Source organism: Hipposideros armiger, unplaced genomic scaffold, assembly GCF_001890085.2.
Source record: "Hipposideros armiger isolate ML-2016 unplaced genomic scaffold, ASM189008v1 scaffold_236, whole genome shotgun sequence".
Taxonomy (NCBI): Eukaryota; Metazoa; Chordata; class Mammalia; order Chiroptera; family Hipposideridae; genus Hipposideros; species Hipposideros armiger.
In genome coordinates this window covers 2,013,705-2,035,313 of record NW_017731586.1, presented here as the reverse complement: position 1 = coordinate 2,035,313, position 21,609 = coordinate 2,013,705, and the positions used below count along the sequence as shown (strand labels likewise).

The following is a 21,609-nucleotide window of genomic DNA, read 5'->3' as shown; positions in this document are numbered from 1 at the left end:
AAACTCAAGGACATACTTCTAATAACCAATGTGGTCAAAGATGAAATCAGAAAAAAAATCAGCAAGGAATTTTGAACTGAATAAAAATGAAAACACAACATATAAAAATTTGTGGATGCAACCAAAGTACTATTTAGAGGGACACTTTATAGCATTGAACATTTCCATTAGGAGACAATCAATTAATGAGCTTAGTTTCCATTTTAAGATTCTAGCCCAATCAAGAGCAAATAAAATGCAAAGCAAACAGCAAAAGGAATAAAGAATAGAAATCAATGAAGTTGAGAATAGAAAATCAACAAAGAAAAACAAACCCTGACTCTTCGAGAATAATAAAACAGAGAAACCTCTAGCCAGATTGAACAGGAAAAAATGAGAGAATACACAAATTAACAGGAGTAAGACAGGAGGGACAATGCTATATATCTTACAGATATTACACAAAAAAAATTGTAACAATTTTATGCCAGTGAATTTAACAACTTAGATTACATCGAAGAATTCCTTGAAAGATACAAACTACTGATACTCAAAAAGAAAAAAAACAGCCCTTTGTCTGTTAAAGAAATTGAATTTGTAGTTAAAATTTCTTTGTAGTTCCTCCCCCCAACCACGCCCCCTCGCCACACACACACACACACACACACACACACACACACACAAAACCTGCAGGCATAGGTATGCAAGTTGTGAAGCACTTAGTGTCTTAAGTTTAAGATCATGGAGGGACCACATACATAACTATCATGTGCAGGCACTAAGGATATAATTTTGATATAATTATGTTAGTATTTCAGCAAAATCATTCTGGAAGAAAGCTTTGTGGAAAACTGATTGGTATGAGGCTAAATTAAAAGGAGAGTAATAACAATAATCTAGGGAAGAAATGAGGAGGGTCTGAAATAAGTGGCAATGAGGATTTTTTTTTAATTGGAGTGGGTGTTGGGACAGACATTAAAAGATAGATAACTAGTAGAGAGAATAGCCAGATGTAATGATCGACTAGACATAAAAGATATGGGGAGTAAAAGTAAAAGAATTAAAGATGCTCCATGATTCTTGGCTTGAAGACCAGAACCATTCCTTAGGACAGAGAACACAAGAGCAACAGCTTTGGGAACAAGAAGGTATGTTTATTTTCAACATATTCTTAGGGCACCTTTAGACATTCAGTGCCCAAAAGATACATAGTAGGCAATGGGATATATGGAATCAACACCTGGAAAACCTGTGTAGTTAAATTAACATGCTATATCCCAGGGTTACTCACAATTAAAGCCTTCTTTCTAACTGTAATATGAATGGATTTTCTCTGTTAAAAGAATTTTAGGGATAAGAAAGTGGCTAAGAGATTTAAGAAAGTAAGTCCCTTTCCCTATACTTAATTTACAGTTTAAGAGACCCAATTTCTGTGATCTTTTTGTTATCATTTAGAATAGCAAAACCCTATTTATTTACTCTATCTGGTTTAATGAGTCTGACCTACTTTATTCAGAAAAAAATCTGAGAATGTGAAGCTCTCTATCTTTTCTCTTTTGTATGTGGCTGCAATGAATTGATTCTTTATTCAACTCTACCTGTCACCTATATAACATCCGATTGCCTTCTTTTAAGCTTTTATTTGTCTGCCATTTTCTGGCTTTCTTTACTGTATTTGAAATTGTACTTAAATCTATCTATCTATCTATCTATCTATCTATCTATCTATCTATCTATCTATCTATCTATCTATCTACCTATCTGTTCAACATAGTCAAATAATTGCAGCAACAATTTTTGGAGCAAGTCTTATAAGCCAGGCAATGTGTCAAGTGCTTTCCATACATTAGCGCACTTAATTTTCAAAATCTTGCAAAGTAGCTATCTCCAGTTTATGATTAAAGAAAACTAGACCTAAAAAGATTACATAATGAGCCCAAAGTCACACAACTGGTAGACTGTAGAATTCAGCATTGAACCTAGGTCTACAGAGCATCAAAACCCGTGTGCCACATAAGTTTTTTTACTATTTGTTATAGAACTTTGCTCAACTCAGGCCAGGAATTGAACCAGGTCAGGCCAGGAATTGAATCAGTGACCCTGTTGCTCACAGCTTGCATTCTTGAGCAAGTTCTTAACCAACTGAGCCACCTGGCCAGCCCTTACAGAACTTTTACTGAATGTTTTACTAAGGTGCTTTCATTCATGCAACATATATAAGTGCCTACTACATGTCTTCAATATTTCTGTGAATTTTTTTTTTAATCTGTGGATAGATTTTTAACGGCCTCTTTCCCCTACTATTTCTAAAACTGGAAAGCTGCATACAGTGCACTTTTTCCCCCTTTACTTCCTCTCATTAAATGTCAAATTTAATCATGTTATGATTATTATCAGGTAGTGGTTCAGCCACAGCCATTTCCTGCCCCAGTTCCTGTTCATGATTCAGAATGAAGTTCAGCAATTTTCTTTCCTAAAACTACCTGTTCTGGGAAGCAGTTGTTTTTTCTCATCTGAAAACTTACCTCTATATTTCCTATCATTTTAGCAATTTGTATAAGGCAAATGAGTTGGACTAAAAATGCAGCTTTCCTAAATGTCATTTAATATTTTCAACTTAGTCATATGATTCTGGTCATCAAGTGATCCACATTTACAAATCCAATGTGAGTATTTATGATTTTGTGCTAACCTGAGAGGCAGTTATAAGCTTGGGAATTTTCTTGGATTTTCAAGGATATCCAAGAAAAACATTCTGCCCTACTGTCATGTCTCAAGTTTGGGTTCAGAAAAGACAGTCAAGATATGTGCAAAGGGTACTTTGAAATATCGAGTCTATGTGGCTACAGGCTAGATAAAGGGGCTAAGGGAAGCCAACAGTCATTTTTAGATATTTCTTCTTTTCTCTCTCTTTTTTTTTTAAAGATTCTTCTTCTTTTTAAAATAATCCCAAACTACATTCCACACATTAAGTGCAAATGCCTCCAGTGATATTAGTCTTCTTTTACAGCTTAGAATGAAATATCACAATAAAATAATGAAATAGTTGCTTAGCTGGACAGTTTGGAAATAAAGTTTTAATTGACACTGGGGAAAATAAATATTAAAAGGTAAACAATAAAAATATAACAATGCACAAACTGTTGAGGTTTTCCTATAATTTTGGTATCTATGTATGTAATTTTCAACCACCAAAATTGGATAGTACTAACTACTCAGCCACACTTATATACAATTACCATTTAAATTTGGCATTCACAAATAGTTTTTATGCAAAGCTACAATTACTTGCCATTCCTTCAACCATCCATATTCCTGTTCTGAGACCCTGCCTCCTGTTCTAAATTTGTAAAATACTCTCATTCCCTACCAATGAAAACTACCACTTACTCTTTTAGGCTCTAGTGATAGCTCCCTGCTAAGCCCCAAACCCCTTCTCTATTCTATCTTAAAATTATTAGTTTTTTCTTCTTTATTCAGGTCATACCAATGTGCCAGTACTTTACATATTTTGTTTAATGATTAGTAATCCCCTTGGAAGTATTATCTTCTCTACTTAACAGATAAGGAAACTGAAGCTGAAAAAGGTTTGGTATCATGTTTAAGGTCACAAAGCCAAACAGGAATTCAAATGCAGGTCTGTCTCAACTTTAATTGAATTCTCTTTCCATGAAACCACACACTATAGCACTCTCTTATAGTATATATTATTATTATTTGTTTAAATATCTGTGTCTCCCACTAAACGAAAGTTCCTCAAAGACAGGGAAGATGAGTCCATATTTATATCCCCAGCAACACTCAACAGCACCTATTATACAGTGATATTAAAGTATTACTGAATATATGCAATACTGTTATTTAGTTTATGGTTTTGCAACATTATTTTCCATTTATTAGTCTCCTTCTACCAAGTCTCTAAGAAGTCACTTTTATCGTGGTGGTAAAGCAAATAACTTGGAATGTAGGCTTGATAATCAGGTTGCTTAGATGTGACTCCCAAATCCACTAAATTATTATCTGGGAAATCTTGAACAAAAATTAGCCTAAGTATTGGCTAACTCATCTATAAAATAGGGACAACAGTAATCACAGTACCTACAACACAGGATTATAAGGATTAGATGAGGTAATAAATTTATAAGCAATCCAACTATTTTTTGATCCTCATTTTTTTTTGACATGCCATCCTGAATTTTCTTCGCCTTAGTCTAGTGAAGCATTTTACGTTACAACTTCCTTGCAATTCTGCATTAAATGGGCTAGCCAAAAAGGTTCATGGTTTAAAAACTGCTTAGGCCACCTACTTGATTTTTAGGGCCAACTGTCCAGTGCCAGTGTGGACTCAAAAAAGTTTACTCTTGGAGGCTTAACCATTCAAGAGTGGCCCCACTTGAACACTATACTTGATTTGCTTACCACATTTTCATTCCTACCAGGAAGTGGTGAAAATTAGAACACAGATACTTCTTACCTTAATGCTATCTGATGCCCACAGACAACTAACCTGTGTGTGAGGCAGGGTATTTCCCCAGCAAGAAACTTTTCTGTGTCTAGTCTCAGGCATGGCTCATTTTCCCCAGACCTCATATTCCTTTCCTCTGGAATCTGGAGGCTGAGCCACTATAACTGACAGGGGACACCCATTTTCCTTCTCTTAAACTCAGCAACCCTTACTACAAAAAGGATTTGAAATTGTCATGCTATTTTAAGGCTCCCTAGGCTAAAGTGCATAATTTCGAAATTCTCAGAATTCCCCCTCCCAACTTAAAAAATGTTATTAAGTCTAGTTTAGGAGAAAACAATTAAAAATATATATACAATCCCTGAAAACAAGAGCAAATACTAAGGCTACTGCCAAAGTCTTAGAGAAAAAAAGAAGAATCTTACAATGTCTAGTTGGCTAAAGCTAACCAAAACTTTAAAATCAAAGTACCACGAATAACAAAAAAACTCAAAGTAGGAAGGATATACCATTAACAAAGACAATAAGTGTAAATTACAAATTATTTAATATATTCACATGAACTTAAAAATTGTTTGGTATGTAGATACCGAGATTAATACATTGTTCCTGACTCTGTACTTCCCTAGTCAGTTTATGTTGATATAAAGCAGTTCCTTTTTTTTTCTTGCCAGGCTAAAACTAATAAGGGTGATCGATGAGTGGCAGAATGAGCCCCGAAGTTAAACAGGAGGTGCTGAGTTAGAAAGCCACGCCTAGAAGGAACAATATCAGAACACTGGCTGTCAATATCAGGCAGATAAAAATAAGAAAAGGTGAAGCACGCTAGATAGACCGCGCTATCGTCTGCAGACGAGAAATAACCCTTGACGCCGGTGCGAAGGATTTCAGCACCCGCTTCGCAGTCAGTGCAGGAATCAGAAAACCAAACTGTTGCCTGCTCAGTGGGTGCAGGGCAGCGACCCTCCCTCAAGCCCGCTTCCAGCGCGCGGAATCGTCCCCTCCTCCCGAGCCCGCTTCTCTGGCCGCTAGCTGCCCTCTCCTCGCCAGCCTGGGCTCAGCCACCCGATGCCCCTGCACGCCCTCCAGGACCCGACGCACCCCCAGCACAGCGCCAAGGGAAGGAAGAGAGCAGAGGGGCCGCGGGAGGGGGCGGAGGGACGCGAGGCAGCGCTGGGCTTCCGCCCCTCACCATCAAGGATCCAAGACTGCGATGGCTTCGGAGGGCGGCTGAGCCTCTGCCACCCGCCAAATGATGGGAGGGGACCGCGGTTGACGCCGAGGCGCAGGTGCCAGCGGCTGCCGGGGAAGTCACCGGCGATAGAGGGCGATGCGTTGGTCCCGGAGCCCCCACCTCCATCCCGCCCGCCGCTCTCCTCCCTGGTTCTGCTCCATCCTCGGGATTCTGTCAGAACCCAACGACCTCCACACGGCCCTCCCAAGCACGAAGGTGATGCCGGCTCTTACCATAGAAGCCGGCGCCGCGCCGCTAGGAGGCGGCTGGAGTGCGCGGGAGACACCGAAGCGAGCAACGCCGCCGCCGCGGGAGAACTAGGAGTCACAACGAGACTGCGAGCGGCCGCGCTGCCTCCACAGCCGTCGCCCCACCCCCTCTCCCGCAGGATTTTTCGCCAGAGCCTGCAGTCTCCGCGCGCTGGCAGAGGGCGAGAGGAGAGGCGGGGCGCCTCGCGGGGGCGGGTCCGAGCGCTGGCTGGTCTGATTGGCATTTGCGGGCCCAATAAGACCATGGACATTCCAGGCTGTACTTTGACTGACTTTCCTTCTATCCCGTAGCAATAGAGAGGCGGGGCAACTGGCTTCTTTTATTGCCGCCCTTTTCGCAAACCCGAACATAAGGAAAGGTCGGTTGGTTTGCACTGGCGGCCAAATGGTCCAATTAACGCAGGGATAGAAGCCTCTGAAACCAGATTGGCGTCCTCTCTACCTATAGGGTAGACCCAGGGGCGGTGAGAACCTGCCCCGGATATGGGCGCGGCCCTGAGGTAGAAGTGAGAAAACCTCTACCGCGGTCGTTTGGAGAGGCGGAACTGAGATCTTTTTCTTGATTATCATGTGACGGGTTTTGGCTTTAATGGGGGAAAAAGTGTGGAATAAGCCGAGGATCCGAACTGGCGTATTTCCTGATCTTCGCGCCCCTCTCCGCTATCCGGCCAGTGGCGCTGCTAGGTGAGTCCGGGGCTCCGACGGGCCGGCATCCCCCCCCGCACTCCCCGCGAAGTGCACTCGCCCCCTAGTGCCCCGGCACTGGCCTCCGGATGCCTCCGTGGGCTGTGCCGCCGCCCCCCACCCCCTCAACCTCCCGGCGGCGCAAAGCGCACGTACACCTGCTTGGCACCAGGCTTCTGTGTGCATTGTGGATCCTGTCGTGCAGGAACCGCGTTTAACTCCAAAAATGTACTGGGCCCACAGCGCAGAATGGGGGGAGAGGGGTTCCTGATAAGGCCGACCCTCGCCGTTTGAAGTCGGAAGGCAAAGAGAGTTTAGGAATGTCCTGAAGTTCTAGGGACGAGTAGGTCCGAAAATCAGATAAGTTGTAAACAGAACGCTGTTTCTTTGAAGGATATTTAAGTTGGCCCAGGCTGTAGCAGCAGGGGCCTTTCGAAAGCGACCCCTTCCTTATTTAGAGAAATTCTGTGTTGTGGGCTCATTAAGCACAACTGCCTTTCACATGAGGCGAATTCACTTGAAAGAGTACCGGCAGCAGCGAGAGAAGGAAAAGGGGTGGTGGTGTGGGAAGCCCCATGGACAAATGGAGTCTACACACAACTGACACCGAGACGCTGAAGCTGTTGGGCAGGTCCCCTTATTTTTCCATTTGGGGGCAACACAAAGTTTCAACAATGGATAAGGAAGCATATGAACTGATACTTAACTATCTTCGAGGTACCAGAAATAACCACCTCGACTGGAAAATAGTTAAGTTGAGCAGATTTTTGTTTCAGAGGATGCAACCCCCTCCTTTGAGGAGAGAGTAGTGGTAGGAAACAAATGCAATCGCTTAAATTAATGATTCATTAAATTAATAAACCTGGGGTCATGTGTAATCATTTTAGCTCGGCACCCACAATCCTTCAAGCGTCATTTCAATATCAGCAGTGTTGAGGCCATTTTAGTACAAATGCATACAACTGTGGCATCCCACATTATAAAACTTGTAGCCAGACTGTTCTTTGCATCATTTCCACCTCCAGTCCTTAAGTACCTGTGTTGAGTGCAGCTACCCTTCCTATGACTAATTGCTACTCAGTCCTATCTGAGAAAAAAATAAAGCTTGGTTCATCCAGTGACTGAATGACTGATGGAAAAGTTATGTATAAAGCAAGAATATTATTGTAAACTTTTTTTATTGTAAACTTTTTTTTTAAGATTTTTATTGGGGAATTGTGGGATGGGAACAGCGCTGAGGAATTGGAGGAAGGGGAACAGACAAGTTGCTGTCCTTTTGTTCTTCAGTCTAGTTGTGGAGGACGTTGCTTCACTGGCCCAAGTTGGCACCAACATTGCACTCTTCCCCGGCAAGGCAGATCAGTCGCAGGCTTCTGGACAGCCGCTCACGGTGGCTCTTGGCCGCTCACACTGGCTGCTGGCTGCACATGGTAGCCCATGGCAACCCACTGCAGTAGGGGCTGCAACCTAGCCTTCACCCACGACTCATAGCAGCCCAGCTCCAGGTTGAGCTGTTGTTCAGCATCTTAGCTGTGGAGGGCAGTGTCACTGGCCCTCATATGTGGGATCCGAACTGGGGCCCTCTGGCGTCCCAAGCCAGCTCTTAACCAACGCGCCACTTGGCCGGCCCTGTAAACTTTTTAAAGGTTCACAAAATGGCCAGATAGATCGGAGACTGGGATTGAGTAAATTTAACCTACAGAATTAAATTTATCTGTAGTTACAATATTAATCAGTACATACCCATCCCCACCTTTTCTTCCAAGTTCAGTCCCACATCCCACTATGTCAGCCTCTGGCCAGGAAAGGAGACCAGCACAGAAAATGCCTTACTGGGAGCAAAAGCATCTGCTTTTCCTACTGCAGTATGAAGTATCTGCCAGCTAAGTAAACAAGTTGAATGCAAGCAGATGAGTATAAGGGGAAGGAGCACAGTTAGATAACTCGTAAGTCACTATTGAAATAAAACAGATATACTCCTGCACCATGGTAGCCACCCACTGTTTAGTAGAGAACAGCAAAGTTAGTTCTACAATGTAATTTATTAAACACGCTAGTCTAGGGCATTTGATTCATCTACCCAGTTTCTTCACCTTTTCCTTTTTTCTTAAGTTTCTGCATTTTTATTTCTACCACTCATGCTTTTGTTAACATCACAACCACTTCCTAATCTTCTCTTTCCATCAGGTGTCCTCTCTCATCTTCATTCTATCACTGCCCAGTGGCTTATATCCCTCAGTTCATAATCATACTTAATTCCTCCTTTACTGAAAATTTCTTCTTGACTCTTTCTCAGTCTCATTATGTCTTATCTTTCATCTTCTCCAAATGCTTCAAGGGGGATAAAATGTTGTCAGCTGGTGTTATCTTCTGTTAACTCCTCATCCAACTGCATGCAGTCTGGCTTCTGAGTTCCTAGTCTACTTGCCCTTTTTCCAAATGCTAACAAGGTTGATATAAAAAACTTGAGTAAGTATAGAATATACTATAAACATATATGTGAAGATTAAATAAGTGCTTATATCTAGTATTAGACTAATGCATTCCCAGTCAAAACTGTTTAAAAATTAATGAGAACAATGAAAGGACAAATAGAAAATATTCTGGAAAACAAAACAGTGAGTAGGTATTAGGCCTTCCAGATATTAGAATATATCCAGTCATATAGTATTAGTGCAAAACAGAAATATAGATTAGTAAGACAGAACAGGGATATAAGAAATAGCCCCAATTATTGAATAACTTAGCATGTAATAATCACAAAATGTCAGAAGTTTATTAAGTGGTCTTGATTATTGAAAAGTAGTTAAAAAAATCATAATCTATACCAGAAACCAAAAGGAAAAAAATTGTTGGACGAAAATGGGTATAAGAATTTAAATGAGGGCCGGCTGAGTGGCGCATAGGTTAAGCGTTGGCTTTGGGACACCAGCTCTGAGCAGCAGGGCCCCGGTTCGGATCCCACATTAGGGCCAGTGATGCTGCGCCCTCTGCAGCTAAAATGGTGAACAACAGCTCGACCTGGAGCTGGGCTGCCATGAGTCGCTGATGATGGCTTAGGCTGAAGTGAGGCTGCAGTGGGCTACCATAAGCTACCGTGAGTGGCCAGCAGCCAGTGTGAGCGGCCGGCAGCAGGTGAGAGCTGCCAAGAGCCGCCGTGAGCGGCTGTCCAGTGGCCGGCGACCGATCTGCCTCACCCGGGAAGAGCACAATGATAATACCAACAAGGGCCATTGAAGCAACGTCCTCCATAACTAGACTGAAGAACAAAAGGACAGCAACTTGTCATTCCCCTCCCGATTCCCCAATAAAAGCTATTAAAAAAAAAAGAATTTAAATGAAAAAATTTAACTTAAGAATCTAAGACCCATATATTGAACTATGGGAAAATACAGTATTATCAATGTGTTCTATATTAGCCCAGTGACCTCTTTACAATCTTAATTCTCCTTAATGTCTTAATTTTTATTAACCATTCACTCCCTGCTTACTAAAACTCTCCTTTCTTGGCTTGATACCACCTCCTCCTTTTTCACTACTTTGATTTTGGATGCTTTTTCTTAGTACTCCTTGAAACTGAATGAAGTAGGTGTGCAAATATACAAAGAGGTTAAGAACATCCCTGAGGTGCAGGAATAAAGTCATGAGTACCTGGACTTAAGTGATAGCTGTGAAAAGGAAGACTATTCCTGAGACATTTTCAATAGAGCTTATAGCCAGTGGGTGTACTAAAACACTGTATTTTGTCATGAGCTAAAAGGAATAATGAGTATAATGTTGTTAAAGAGGGCTACAAATCTTGCAGGTTTTGAAAGGAAGAATGGTAGAATGTTTTCAAAATTAGGAAATCTATGAGTGGGAAAGAGCCAGCTTTGTTTACCAGGAATGGAAGTGATTTTTTTTTCTGGTAGCAAAACAATCTTGACTTTTTTTCCTTCTCTTAGGGTACATTTCCCATTTTTCGACTCTGCAACAGCCTCTTTAAACTGTTTAAATGAGAATGTCCTTGGCTCAGAGAGTACTACTCACCTGGCTTTTCACATTACTCTTCTTGATCATGTTGGTGTTGAAACTGGATGAGAAAGCACCTTGGAACTGGTTCCTCATATTTATTCCAGTCTGGATATTTGATACTATTCTTCTTGTCATGCTGATTGTGAAAATGGCTGGGCGATGTAAGTCTGGCTTTGACCCTCGACATGGATCCCACAATATTAAAAAAAAAGCCTGGTACCTCATTGCAATGTTACTTAAATTAGCCTTCTGCCTTGCACTCTGTGCTAAACTGGAACAGTTTACTACCATGAACCTGTCCTATGTCTTCATTCCTTTGTGGGCCTTACTGGCTGGGGCTTTATTAGAACTTGGCTATAACGTCTTTTTTGTGAGAGACTGACTTCTAAGGACATCATCTCATTTTACTGCTGTTCAACAAGCTGTCATTAAAGTATTCTGAATCTTTGCAAGCTTGAAGAATACCAGAAAACTGAGCAAAATACCAAATGTAGTTTTATACTGCTTCCATAAAATAGTCTTGGTGAATCAACCCAAAGTTTAATTATTCAATATTTGAGTTATTAACATCCTTATTATCCCTATTTAAATAAAGTTTGTTTTGGACCTTATATTTCTGCTTGACTATTAAATAATCTGTTATAAGTATTAAATAATATGTTGTAATCTGTTATATTTAAAATATGAACCTTTTAATCTACATATTTGAGTAGAAGTTTAATACATCATGGCCCCATTACAACAAAAGTAAATGGTTATTTGTGCTTCTAAATAATTATGAAGGAAAAAAACTACTGAAAATAGTTAAGGGTGTTACTTCATCTGAGAGTTTGACAGATTTTTATCTAAGCTCTTTGTTACTTCTGCCTTATGTTTGGGACAAATGAATTAGAGGTGGCATATTGAAACAGCAGAAGCTTGTCTCTTTTGAAAGTTAGGGGGTCCACACACCTTGGGTAGGTCAGAGCAGGCCCCGTTTATGCCTCTTATCCTGGGGTCTCAGGGAGTTAGTGCCCTTTCACTCTTGGAAGTGTCCTGACTTGAGAAATTACAGATCACCCTTCCAAGGTTCCCAGCCAATTCCAGTGAAGCATAGGTAGCAGTAATCACAAGAATTCCAAAGATGCTTACATGCCTTACCACCCTAAAGCAGGGCAATTGTTCTTGCCCTATACAGCCTTCACTTTTAGCTTTGGGACGAATCTAAGTATTTTGTTCATTTTAAAAATACCTAACAAACAAAGTGATTCCTGACTGCTAATTCTTGAGAGGATTACTTGAATATAACATTTGGTCTAGTTCTCCTATTAAGACAGATAGATAACCTGACAAAGTTCCAGCCATACCACCACAAGTTAATACAGCTTAACTCCGTTTGAAACTATAGAACTAGGCTAAACAATAAAAATTGATCAATTACATGTTTTCCTGTCATATAATTGGTATAAGTATTTTGGGTATCTAAAAACAGAATTGAGAAGAATAGTTAATATGGGGAACACAACATTCCAGACTTGATCAGATATTCCTAATTTGATTGAGAGACCCAAACTATTTGGTCTCCAGAGTCTATGATTAGATAGTCAAAGTAAAAGAAAGCTTTCATCTCTGAGAAACCAGTCATGATTTTTTAGTTCAGTAAAAGCTGTATTCATGTAAGTATTATCTAAGTATATAATCTCACAGGGAAAAGAGAAGGGACAGCCCATATGCAGTCAACTAGGCCAGGAATCAGCAAAATTTTTCTGTAAAGGACTATATAGTAAATATTTTAAGCTTTCCATCGCAACTACTCGAGTAACTCAGGTCTTGTGGTGAGAAAGCAGCCATAGACCATGGTTATGTTCCAATAAAACTTTATGGACAATGACATAAATTTCATATGACACAACATTCTTTTGATTTTTGTTTCAACCATTTAAAACTCATTCTTACCTTACAGTCCCTACCAAAAAAAAAAAAGATAAGGGTGGTGGGCAGTAGTTTGCTGACCCCTGAGCTAGGTCCTAAAACAAGCAAATGCAGAAATTCTGAGATTGCTAAAAGGAAAATTGGGTAAGAATTGTACGTAAAAGGCAACAGAATAACCAACCTGTTTACATGTGAGGCTCAATCACTTGTAATAGTATCTGAAAGGTTCCCAGAAAGGAGAGCTCTTTTCTTACTCAATTTGGTATATGCCACACTAAATAAACAACTTGAAGCTGTACTAAATTATTGATGTGTGCCTCTGTGTGACACCAATTCAGATGTGTGTTTTTCCCCACACCACCAAGAAATTAACTCAGTTCTGACTATATATACCAGGAGGTAGCATCACAAGCACAGGTTAAGGGTTCAGTCCCAGAAGTCTAATTCCCACCCCAACTTAGGATGCTAATGGCACATCCAGGTTGTCACCTGTACTCTGGCTATAGATCTGGAGGTTCTCATGACCCCCTCCTCAAGTTAATTTGCTAGAGCATCTCACAGAACTCAGAGAAACATTTTACTAGATTATCAGTTTATTATAAAAGGACATAAGGGGAACAGCCACATGGAAGAGATGCACAGGGCAAGGTATGGGGAAGGGGCATGGAGCGTCCGTGCTCTGGATGACCACTCGTCTCCCATCTTGTGTTCACCACCTTGGAAGCTCTCCGAACCCTGTCCTTTAGGGATTTTATGGAGACTTGACTACAGTCATTTGTAAAATCACTGGCCATTGGTGAATGAACTCAGTCTCTAGCCCCTCTACCTTAGGAGGTGAAGGAGGGTATTGAAAAGTTTAACAATCCTTTAATCACAGGGTTGGTTCCCCTAGCAACCAGCTCCCATCCTTAGGTTACCTAGGAGCTTTCCAAGTCACCTCTTTAACATAAGTTCAAAAGACACCTTTATCAAATTTATCACTTAGGAAATTCCAAGGGTGTTAAATTCCTGCGCCAGGAATGGGGATGAAGACCAGATATATTTCTTATTATAAATAACAATTTCACAGCCTCAGTAATTGGGATACATTTAAAACATTAAGTAATGAAAGACTTAAAAGATAGAAATCATGCTCACAGATATAAACAGCAAAACTAGTGGAATAATACATAAACAGTATTGTAGAAAAATACCTTCCTAGGTTTGTTTTTAGTTATAGGATACTTCTTTTATAATACAGAGATTTTTACTAACTGTGAAAAGAACTAACACTCTGCCTTAAGAAAGAAACTTGAAAAATGAAAGTTTCCTAGTGAAGCCATTATTTTTCAGGTCAGCATGGACAAGAAGTAACTTAATCTGTTGGGCAAAAATTCTGAATAAAAGCAACGTGTGAACAAAGTAACTTTTTCTAACGCTTGAAAATATGAAAAGTAGAAAATAGTAAATAGCTAAATAGATATTTAGTAACCAGATTAACTAAAGCTTAATTTTAAGTTATTAACCTTACAAATATGGTCACCTGCTTTCCACTTTGCTTTTTCACCGTGCGGCAAATAAGTAGAGGAACTGATGTTGACTAATGAACAGAAGTGGTGGCCAAAAAAGGAGAGGAAACCATAGAACCATTTTTCATGTAGGGGCAAGCATATTACCATGTACCTGTGTCATCAAAATAAAGTTATTTCTCTTAGGAAAATTATCAGAGTCCTTTTAGTATTACAAAACAAGACACAAATTACCAAAGGAGTTTCCTTTAATCTTGATTGGTTGTTTGCACAGTAAACATCACTCTTTCTCAAAGTATTATTGGTGTTCTTATAATTAATTCATGGCATAGACAGTGAAGGTACACAGGGATTATAGAATGTTAGAGCCAAGGAAAAAAAAACTAATTATAATGATGAAGAAACTAAAGACTAGATAAATGAAATTAACCCATGGTCATCGATAAACGGAGAAGTTTAACTTCAAATGCTATTTCCACCAACAGATTTCCTACTGAAGAAAAACAAAAATAGAAAGCATCTACAGAAGATACCAGTTATCAAATGCTAAACACTTGATTAAAATCTTTTATGAGAGGGATCTACCTTACATATTAAATGTTTTATTCTCATTTTGCTTGCCCTGTATTCAAGTTTAGCTAAATCATATTGGAATCTTATACCACAAAGTAAAATTAATTCCACTTTCATCTATACAATATAAATTTATAATTTGTTTATATCAAGAAAAGGCAGTCTGTGACATGATTTTGAATTGCTAGCCCTGCAATAGTGAACTAGGAAGTTCGTCCCTGATGTCCACCTACCTCCACCATACCTCACCTTGACCCTTGATGAAACTTTTTCCTCTTCCCTGATGCCTATCCTCTGCCCAAAATTAGAGAGAGGAATATATAGAAGACAGTGTGGAAGAGGTGAAAGGAATAGGGTGACCCAGCACATAGCTCTCTATTGTTTTTACTGTTAATTCCTGGATTAGAAGCTGACATTTGTAGTGTCTATGATATGCCAAGCAATGTGCTAAGTAAACATTTGGCATGTTCTATCATTTCATTTTCACCACCAATTAACAGAATAGGTGTTACACCCCACTTTACATATGAGAAATACAGACTAAGGTAAGTATTTTCTCAGCATTATGTATTGTTCCCCTTTAATGACCCACAGCTATACTGCTACAAATGCCCTCAGCATAACACCCCAGTGAAGGGGCTTTACAGGAGGATGTCTGAAAAAGTGCCACCTTTAATAAGTCCTTGTCCCATTCCTGCAACAGAATAGATACTATAGACTAAAACAACCACTGCATGTTATCATCATCTTCAATATTTTCAATTTGTGTTGTTTATATCAATAGGGAGAACCATATAAGCTTAATCAATACCTATCTGTTAACCAGATAACCACTTTATCTTGCCATATAGATTTAGGAATAAATTCTGCTTCAGATTATGAGATATTAAGGTGCTTCTTATTTATTTGCCATTTTAATCACTTTAGGTATAAATTTTATCCTTAATTTGTAATTTTCAGTGTATCTCTAGTGGAAGGGATAAAAAGTTGGGTAAGTTTTACAGGTTTATTTTTACAATACTATCTACACATTGTCCAATGGGCTTAGATATCGAATAGGTTATCTTCTTAAACTGTATCCATAAGGCTGGAGTAAGTACAAAATAGAAATTAGGCTTCTTTATAGGGCCTACTGATCCAATTTTTTAAACTACAGAAACCTACATAATTTTCCTACCCCCTGTGAAGTTAAGGTTCAACTTTTGTTCCTTCAAGTATTTATGGAACAAGTGTACTATATATTAAGTTTGGGGGATACAAAGGTCTGAAGAAAATTTGCAATGTCTAGCTCATGGTTTAGCTAGAACCCAACATGTCCTTAACTAATACGTTTGGTAAATGATGTGAACAAAGGGATGCCAGATGCAGAGGGAAGAATTGGCTCTACACCCGTTGTGGGGTGAGGGGACAGTTGGGAGTATCGGTAAAAGATACACAGAAGAGATGATGTTTAACTGGAGTTTTAAAATGAGATTTCTCTATGCTGTATTCCTGGCAGAGATTTCCCCAGCAAAGGCAATGAATTTTAAAAGTGCACAAACAGAATGGTAAGTACTGTCATCTGGTAAAGCCAAAAATTGGGCCCATCAAATGGAGAGACTGTTCGATTCCTGGCCTGAGCTGAGTTGCCGCTGAGCTGCCAACAGGTGGAAGGATGGCTCAGTTAAAAAAAAAAAAAAAATGGAGAGATTGTGGTAGACAAAGCTGGAAAGGAAGGGCCGGATCATGAAGGCTCTTCAGTGCTATGCTGAGCCATTAGGCCTTTTCTGCAGGAAAGGAGCCACTGAGTATTTCTAAGCAGAAGAGTAACAATCGTATCTATTTGAGGAAGGTTAATCTAGTGGTAACATCAAGAATGGATTGAGGTGACAGATGGTTACTGTGGTAATCAGTTTGTAAGGTATGTAAATGTTGAGTCACTGTTGTACACCTGAAACAAATATATGTCAACTATTTTTTTTTAATGGATTGGAATGGGGGTAAGGGCAAAGAACTGCAGGCAGCCTAAAACGTATTAGCCTTTCTTAAAAGTCCAAGTAAGATGAACATCTACAATGACTGAACATCTACTGATAACAATAGACAAATTATAAACATTTCTGGGGGCAACTCAACAAAATCTTATGATACATTGTCCACAGGGGAAAATGATAAATCAGATTACTATAGGATGACTATGTAGAGATAGTGATGCCAATAACCAAATTAGGAGAAAAAAGAACAGCTAATGCTTGGGGGCAAGAGAGACTAGATTTGATTACAAGGATCATTAGAGCTTAAGTGAGAAACCAAGGCTGACTAAAGTCATGGGGTTATGAAAACACTTTTTGGACTGAGTGTGGAGACCTAAAAGGAAAGAACCATGGAGACTGCTTTAAATAGTCGTGGACAGGCAAAAGCCATCCAAAAAAAAAGGAAAAACAACAAAAAAGAACAGGTCATATAGAGTATTAAGAAGTAAATGACTGATAACAAGTGCTGCAAGGGTTAAACAGTTAAGAAATGCAGCCCCTGGATTTGGCACTCAAATGGTGACCTTTGAGAGAACCATTTCAGCTGAGGGATTAAATTTGAGGATTAAATTAAACTAGTGAAATGAGGAAGTGAAGGCAGACAGAGGTTTCTAAGAACTCTGTCAATCAGGAAGAGAGATGGAACAAGAGCACAAACAAAAGCCACACTTGAGAGAAGGGTTTGTTTTTTTTAAATACAGACCTGAGATTTTTCACATAAAAATCTGGCTCAGTTAAAAACATTTCAAGGAAAGAAATTTGAGCGGGGATCAAACTGTCTGTCTAAATAAAATTATGAACCCTGTATTACTCAAAATATTTGCAACTACATTGACTTGACTCGGAGTCTGCACACTTAGTAGTCTTGAGTAGTACAACAGCAATGAGCTTTGTAGAAAAGTGTAGACTTAACATTTTAAAAACATGGACGCATAAATTCTAAATTTCAGAATGTGTACAATGTTTCATAATAGCGCAGTTCTTGGAAGGCACTATTATAATAGTAATAAAACATACAACTAGTAAATTTTACCTTGAATTTCTAGTTAACATGAATTCTATTTGCCCACATTTTGTTCACAGCTCATTCACATTCCCTAATTGGGTATGATGTCCTGGGAAGACAAGCTGAAATTCACGATGTTTTCTTCTCCTTCCTCTGCTGTCCCATTAGATATGATTTACAATGCCTGTAAATTTAAAAAGATATTTCTGCTTTTAAGCTCCTTGTCCTTGACATTCTAAAAACAGATCATTTCCATCTGCAATATGCAGTTACAGGAAGAATGAAACAGAAAGCCAGGACAGAAATAAAGGGATTTATATACCTCTCATGAATCGTTCTCTTAATTATCTATCTGAGGTATACTGTCACTGCCAAACATATCAAACGTATCTTTCATGAAATACAGCACATTCTAAAACCAGTAAAATTGTGTTTACATATCAAAGTAGTTACATCAGGTGGAAGAGATTGCTATTCTATAACTGTGAAGATCTAAAATCCTTCATATCACTTTTTACCAGCCTGAAAGTATTTTGAAAACAATTTGTCCTCCCCTCCTGAGACAGAAATAGTCATGTCTACAAGGAAGGGAGGTGATTTACCATGCCATCCCAGCATGCATACCTAACTTGTGACTTGTTTAAAGTAATCCTCAATATTCTATGTTGGCATGTCAACTTTTGATAATTAGTTAAGAAAAAAGCTTTTCAGATTGGAATCACTTTCAAGACCTATGGCTTCTGCTGAAGACAGAGAAAGAAGAACTAAAGATGACGAGATAAAACTGAAATGTCAAATGTAAGAAAATAATTACAAAACAAAGGTAAAAAAGTTATGATTATCAATTTTAGTACTTATTGAAAGGTGGAAGACAAGGAAAACTTTCATCTTCAAAAAATAACAAATCTTGCACCCTTGCTAAATGTAAAATGAATTTTGAGATACTTGCTTTACATGACAATGAACTTGTCAAAAAAATAACTGCAAATTTATGAAAATAGTGCTAATCTATTATTTACAAAAATACTTACCTGCCATGTGTTCGAGAAAAAAAAACTTTCACACTCAAACACTTCACTCAGTGAAGATAAACCCAAGAAATACAATCTTTCTTACCCTCCAAGACCCCCCCTCGCAAGTTATAGAATGGATTAAAAATGAATATATGTGGAAACACAGTATTTTCCCAATATCTTACACACATGCACACACACACACAGTGTTCTGCTAGATCACCTAATCTTTATTGAAGGTCAACAGCCTTAGTGACAAGATAATGAATATGGCTTTTGTAAAGTTTTCAACTAATTATCACAAATACTTAATTCTTTTGCTAGCTATCCAGCTAACCTGAGTATGAAATATGTATTACTTAGATAGCTAAAAGGGTATGAACAAAAGTAACTTTTTAAAAAGCACTGTAGCAGACACCACTGAGGTGCCTCAGCTTTTTTGTAAAGGTCTGTATATCAATTTAATAATTTACATAACTGTTAATTCTATATAGTATAAGATTATATAGATACTATATTTTATGTTCTTTATTGTTCTGGTCCAAGAAATTGGAAATGACAGCAAAAAACTTGTGTTCAGATAAAGAACTGGAATGTACTAACTAGGAAACCATTAATATAATGCAATACTGAAACAAATTATTTGGGTGTAACAAAGATAGTCAACAAGTTCTCATACTGCATCTGAAGAGGATTTTAAAATTATAACCCGTAAGACAAGAAATTATTCAAGGTAACAAGGCTGCATCTTGAAATCTGAACTCATTGATTTATATTTCACCTCAAGACAAAGAGATGTATGCATTTTACAAAATAAATTTTCAAAAGATGGAAAAGTTTGATTATAGGTTATATAGATAACTATACCTAAAAGCAACCACTATTGATGTTTTTCATATATCTTTAAAAATTTAAGGCTCATATTTTGGAGGGACACCCTAAAGATATTTTATTACAGTATGGTCTCATGTAGCTATGTGTATGCTACTGGAAATTGTAACTAAAATAAATCTTGTTAAATGTATCACCCTTCAATTAAAAAAACAAAACCAGAAAAACATCCCCTCCTATTTCTCAATACTGGTTTTGAACTTTCATCTCCCAAAAAAGTAGGTGCAAATACATACATTTAGCTTAAAAGAGAAGACTAAAGTGGTGGAGAGCAGTAACATATAAAACAAAGGCCCTATTTACATTATCGTGATTTATACCTCCCTTATCCCATGAAAATTCCTATGCTGCAAATACAGTGATTTCCTACAAAACCATCAAGATTTCCTACAATATTTGTCTACCCTTTCAAACTGGGGGCCAGAAATGACATCATTGCTACAGTTTATTTTTTCTGGTGAAATGTCTCTTCCTAAGTGGCTTGTCCCTAACCAGAAAGATAAGCAGTTGTATGGGTCCCACAAGTGAGGCTGTAGCAGAAACCACTGAAATGGGAATAGCAACTCTAGTCCAAACGGCAGCACAAAGAATCTCAGTTGAAAGTCATCGACCAAAGTGTAAGCCCAGAAAAATAACAAAGACAAACAAAATAGATTCACAATGAGCAGAGTTCCTTATATCAAAGCATACATTAAAGACATTTGTTTGACTTTTAATTACAGTAGTGGAAGCAGTCTGAAACAGGGCTGAAGTCCATCATTGAAGAGATCTGTTTTAATCGTCTTTAGCTAGCAATCCTGTTTCCTACCCCAATTTTCCTTTCTAGAGCTTCTTTTGAAAAAGCAGTACAGGTAACCCTTGAATAAGTGTTTGAACTGTGCAGGTCCACTTACACTGATTTTTTCAATTGACCCAGTGCAGTTCAAACCCGCATTGTTCAAGGGTCAACTCTATTCTGTTACCTACCTTGCTAAGGGAGAGAGGGATCCTTAGAAAGATAAGGTAACACATCTTATTTTGTTAGATATATCTCTGTATATGGCAGCTGAGTCTCCCTTATTTTAGGATTTTACATTTGCCATATTTTCCTCTTGTTCTGCAAGAAAAATGTAAAAGGATTTTAACTGCTCACAATTAAACTTTCTGTAACTAAAGATTTTTACTCAGCTATTATTAAGTACAGATAGGTGCCTATTAGAAAATTTTTTCAACTTTTTATTCCATACACTACAAAGAAAATTTGTGTTAGGGCTATGTAATCTGGACACAAAACTTCATTAATTAGAGGGTTAACCGACCTTGTTTCTCCCAACTTTACAAAATGATTTCTATTACTTAAACTGCTTTCTTAATGTTGAATATAAATATTTTTAAATGTATTCCAGGGAGGAGGGCTAGGAAGTTTCACATATTCATCTCATTCAGCAATTTAAGAAGTTATATAAAATATGATATACATATATATTCCCATACATACACAGATATATAAATATGCTTTTAAAACTGAATCTTGGTTTTAAAAATGCTTGCACAATGTGGGGAATTAAATATTCACTGATTTGGATATGTACATTTGCACTCCTTTACCACTCTAAATGGATATACCAGCAGACACAAAATAGATCAAATAAATGATTTAACTGAATTGTCAGTTTGTCTTTTTTGCAGACCCAACAAAAAACATTTATTATTATGAACCTTTATTAAGTGGCTCACATTTCAGTATAAATCACACTAAAAATTTTTTAAAGCTATTTACACTACAGTGCTGACACATTGAAAATGAAAAAAAAACAAAAAAAAACCACCTGGTATAAATAAGCTCTATGGAAAAGCCTTAAATTGTCAAAAGAATTCTGGCTCATATTAATATATATATATATATATATATATATATATATATATATATATATATATATATATATATATATATATATATATTAACGTCAGCTCTATTCTAAAACTTACAACTCCAACTCAAATGACTATTTAAAGACTCTGTTTAAACCTGCAATGTTTACAGTGCATCTGGCCCTAAGTGCTTTGATAC

At 38.2% G+C, this 21,609-nt stretch overlaps 2 protein-coding genes and 1 long non-coding RNA gene across 3 annotated transcripts in view; 1 reads left to right on the top strand and 2 right to left on the bottom strand.

The window, feature by feature from the left end:
• LOC109389519 (putative homeodomain transcription factor 2) overlaps positions 1-6,173 on the bottom strand; it is an 85,893-nt gene extending 79,720 nt beyond the window's left edge. Inside the window, exon 1 of the mRNA XM_019655136.1 lies at positions 5,912-6,173. The gene's annotated coding sequence lies outside the window, so the exon portion shown is untranslated. The remainder of the gene's footprint in view (positions 1-5,911) is intronic.
• A 279-nt stretch (positions 6,174-6,452) lies between these two features.
• On the top strand, positions 6,453-11,254 carry TMEM60 (transmembrane protein 60). Its single transcript, XM_019655137.1, has 2 exons — positions 6,453-6,631; positions 10,576-11,254. The coding sequence occupies exon 2, from the start codon at positions 10,626-10,628 to the stop codon at positions 11,025-11,027; it is 402 nt and encodes a 133-aa protein (XP_019510682.1). The 5' UTR covers positions 6,453-6,631; positions 10,576-10,625; the 3' UTR covers positions 11,028-11,254.
• A 1,230-nt stretch (positions 11,255-12,484) lies between these two features.
• LOC109389521 (uncharacterized) lies at positions 12,485-21,440 on the bottom strand. The gene is made up of 2 exons (XR_002125406.1): positions 20,526-21,440; positions 12,485-17,839 (listed from the first exon to the last, which is right to left on the bottom strand). It is a non-coding gene; the product is annotated as an uncharacterized LOC109389521 (long non-coding RNA).
• Between the last annotated feature and the right edge of the window lie 169 nt (positions 21,441-21,609).

Excerpts from the sequence above, each read along its gene's own strand:
- TMEM60 (XM_019655137.1), top strand. The coding sequence starts at position 10,626 with ATGAGAATGTCCTTGGCTCAGAGAGTACTACTCACCTGGCTTTTCACA.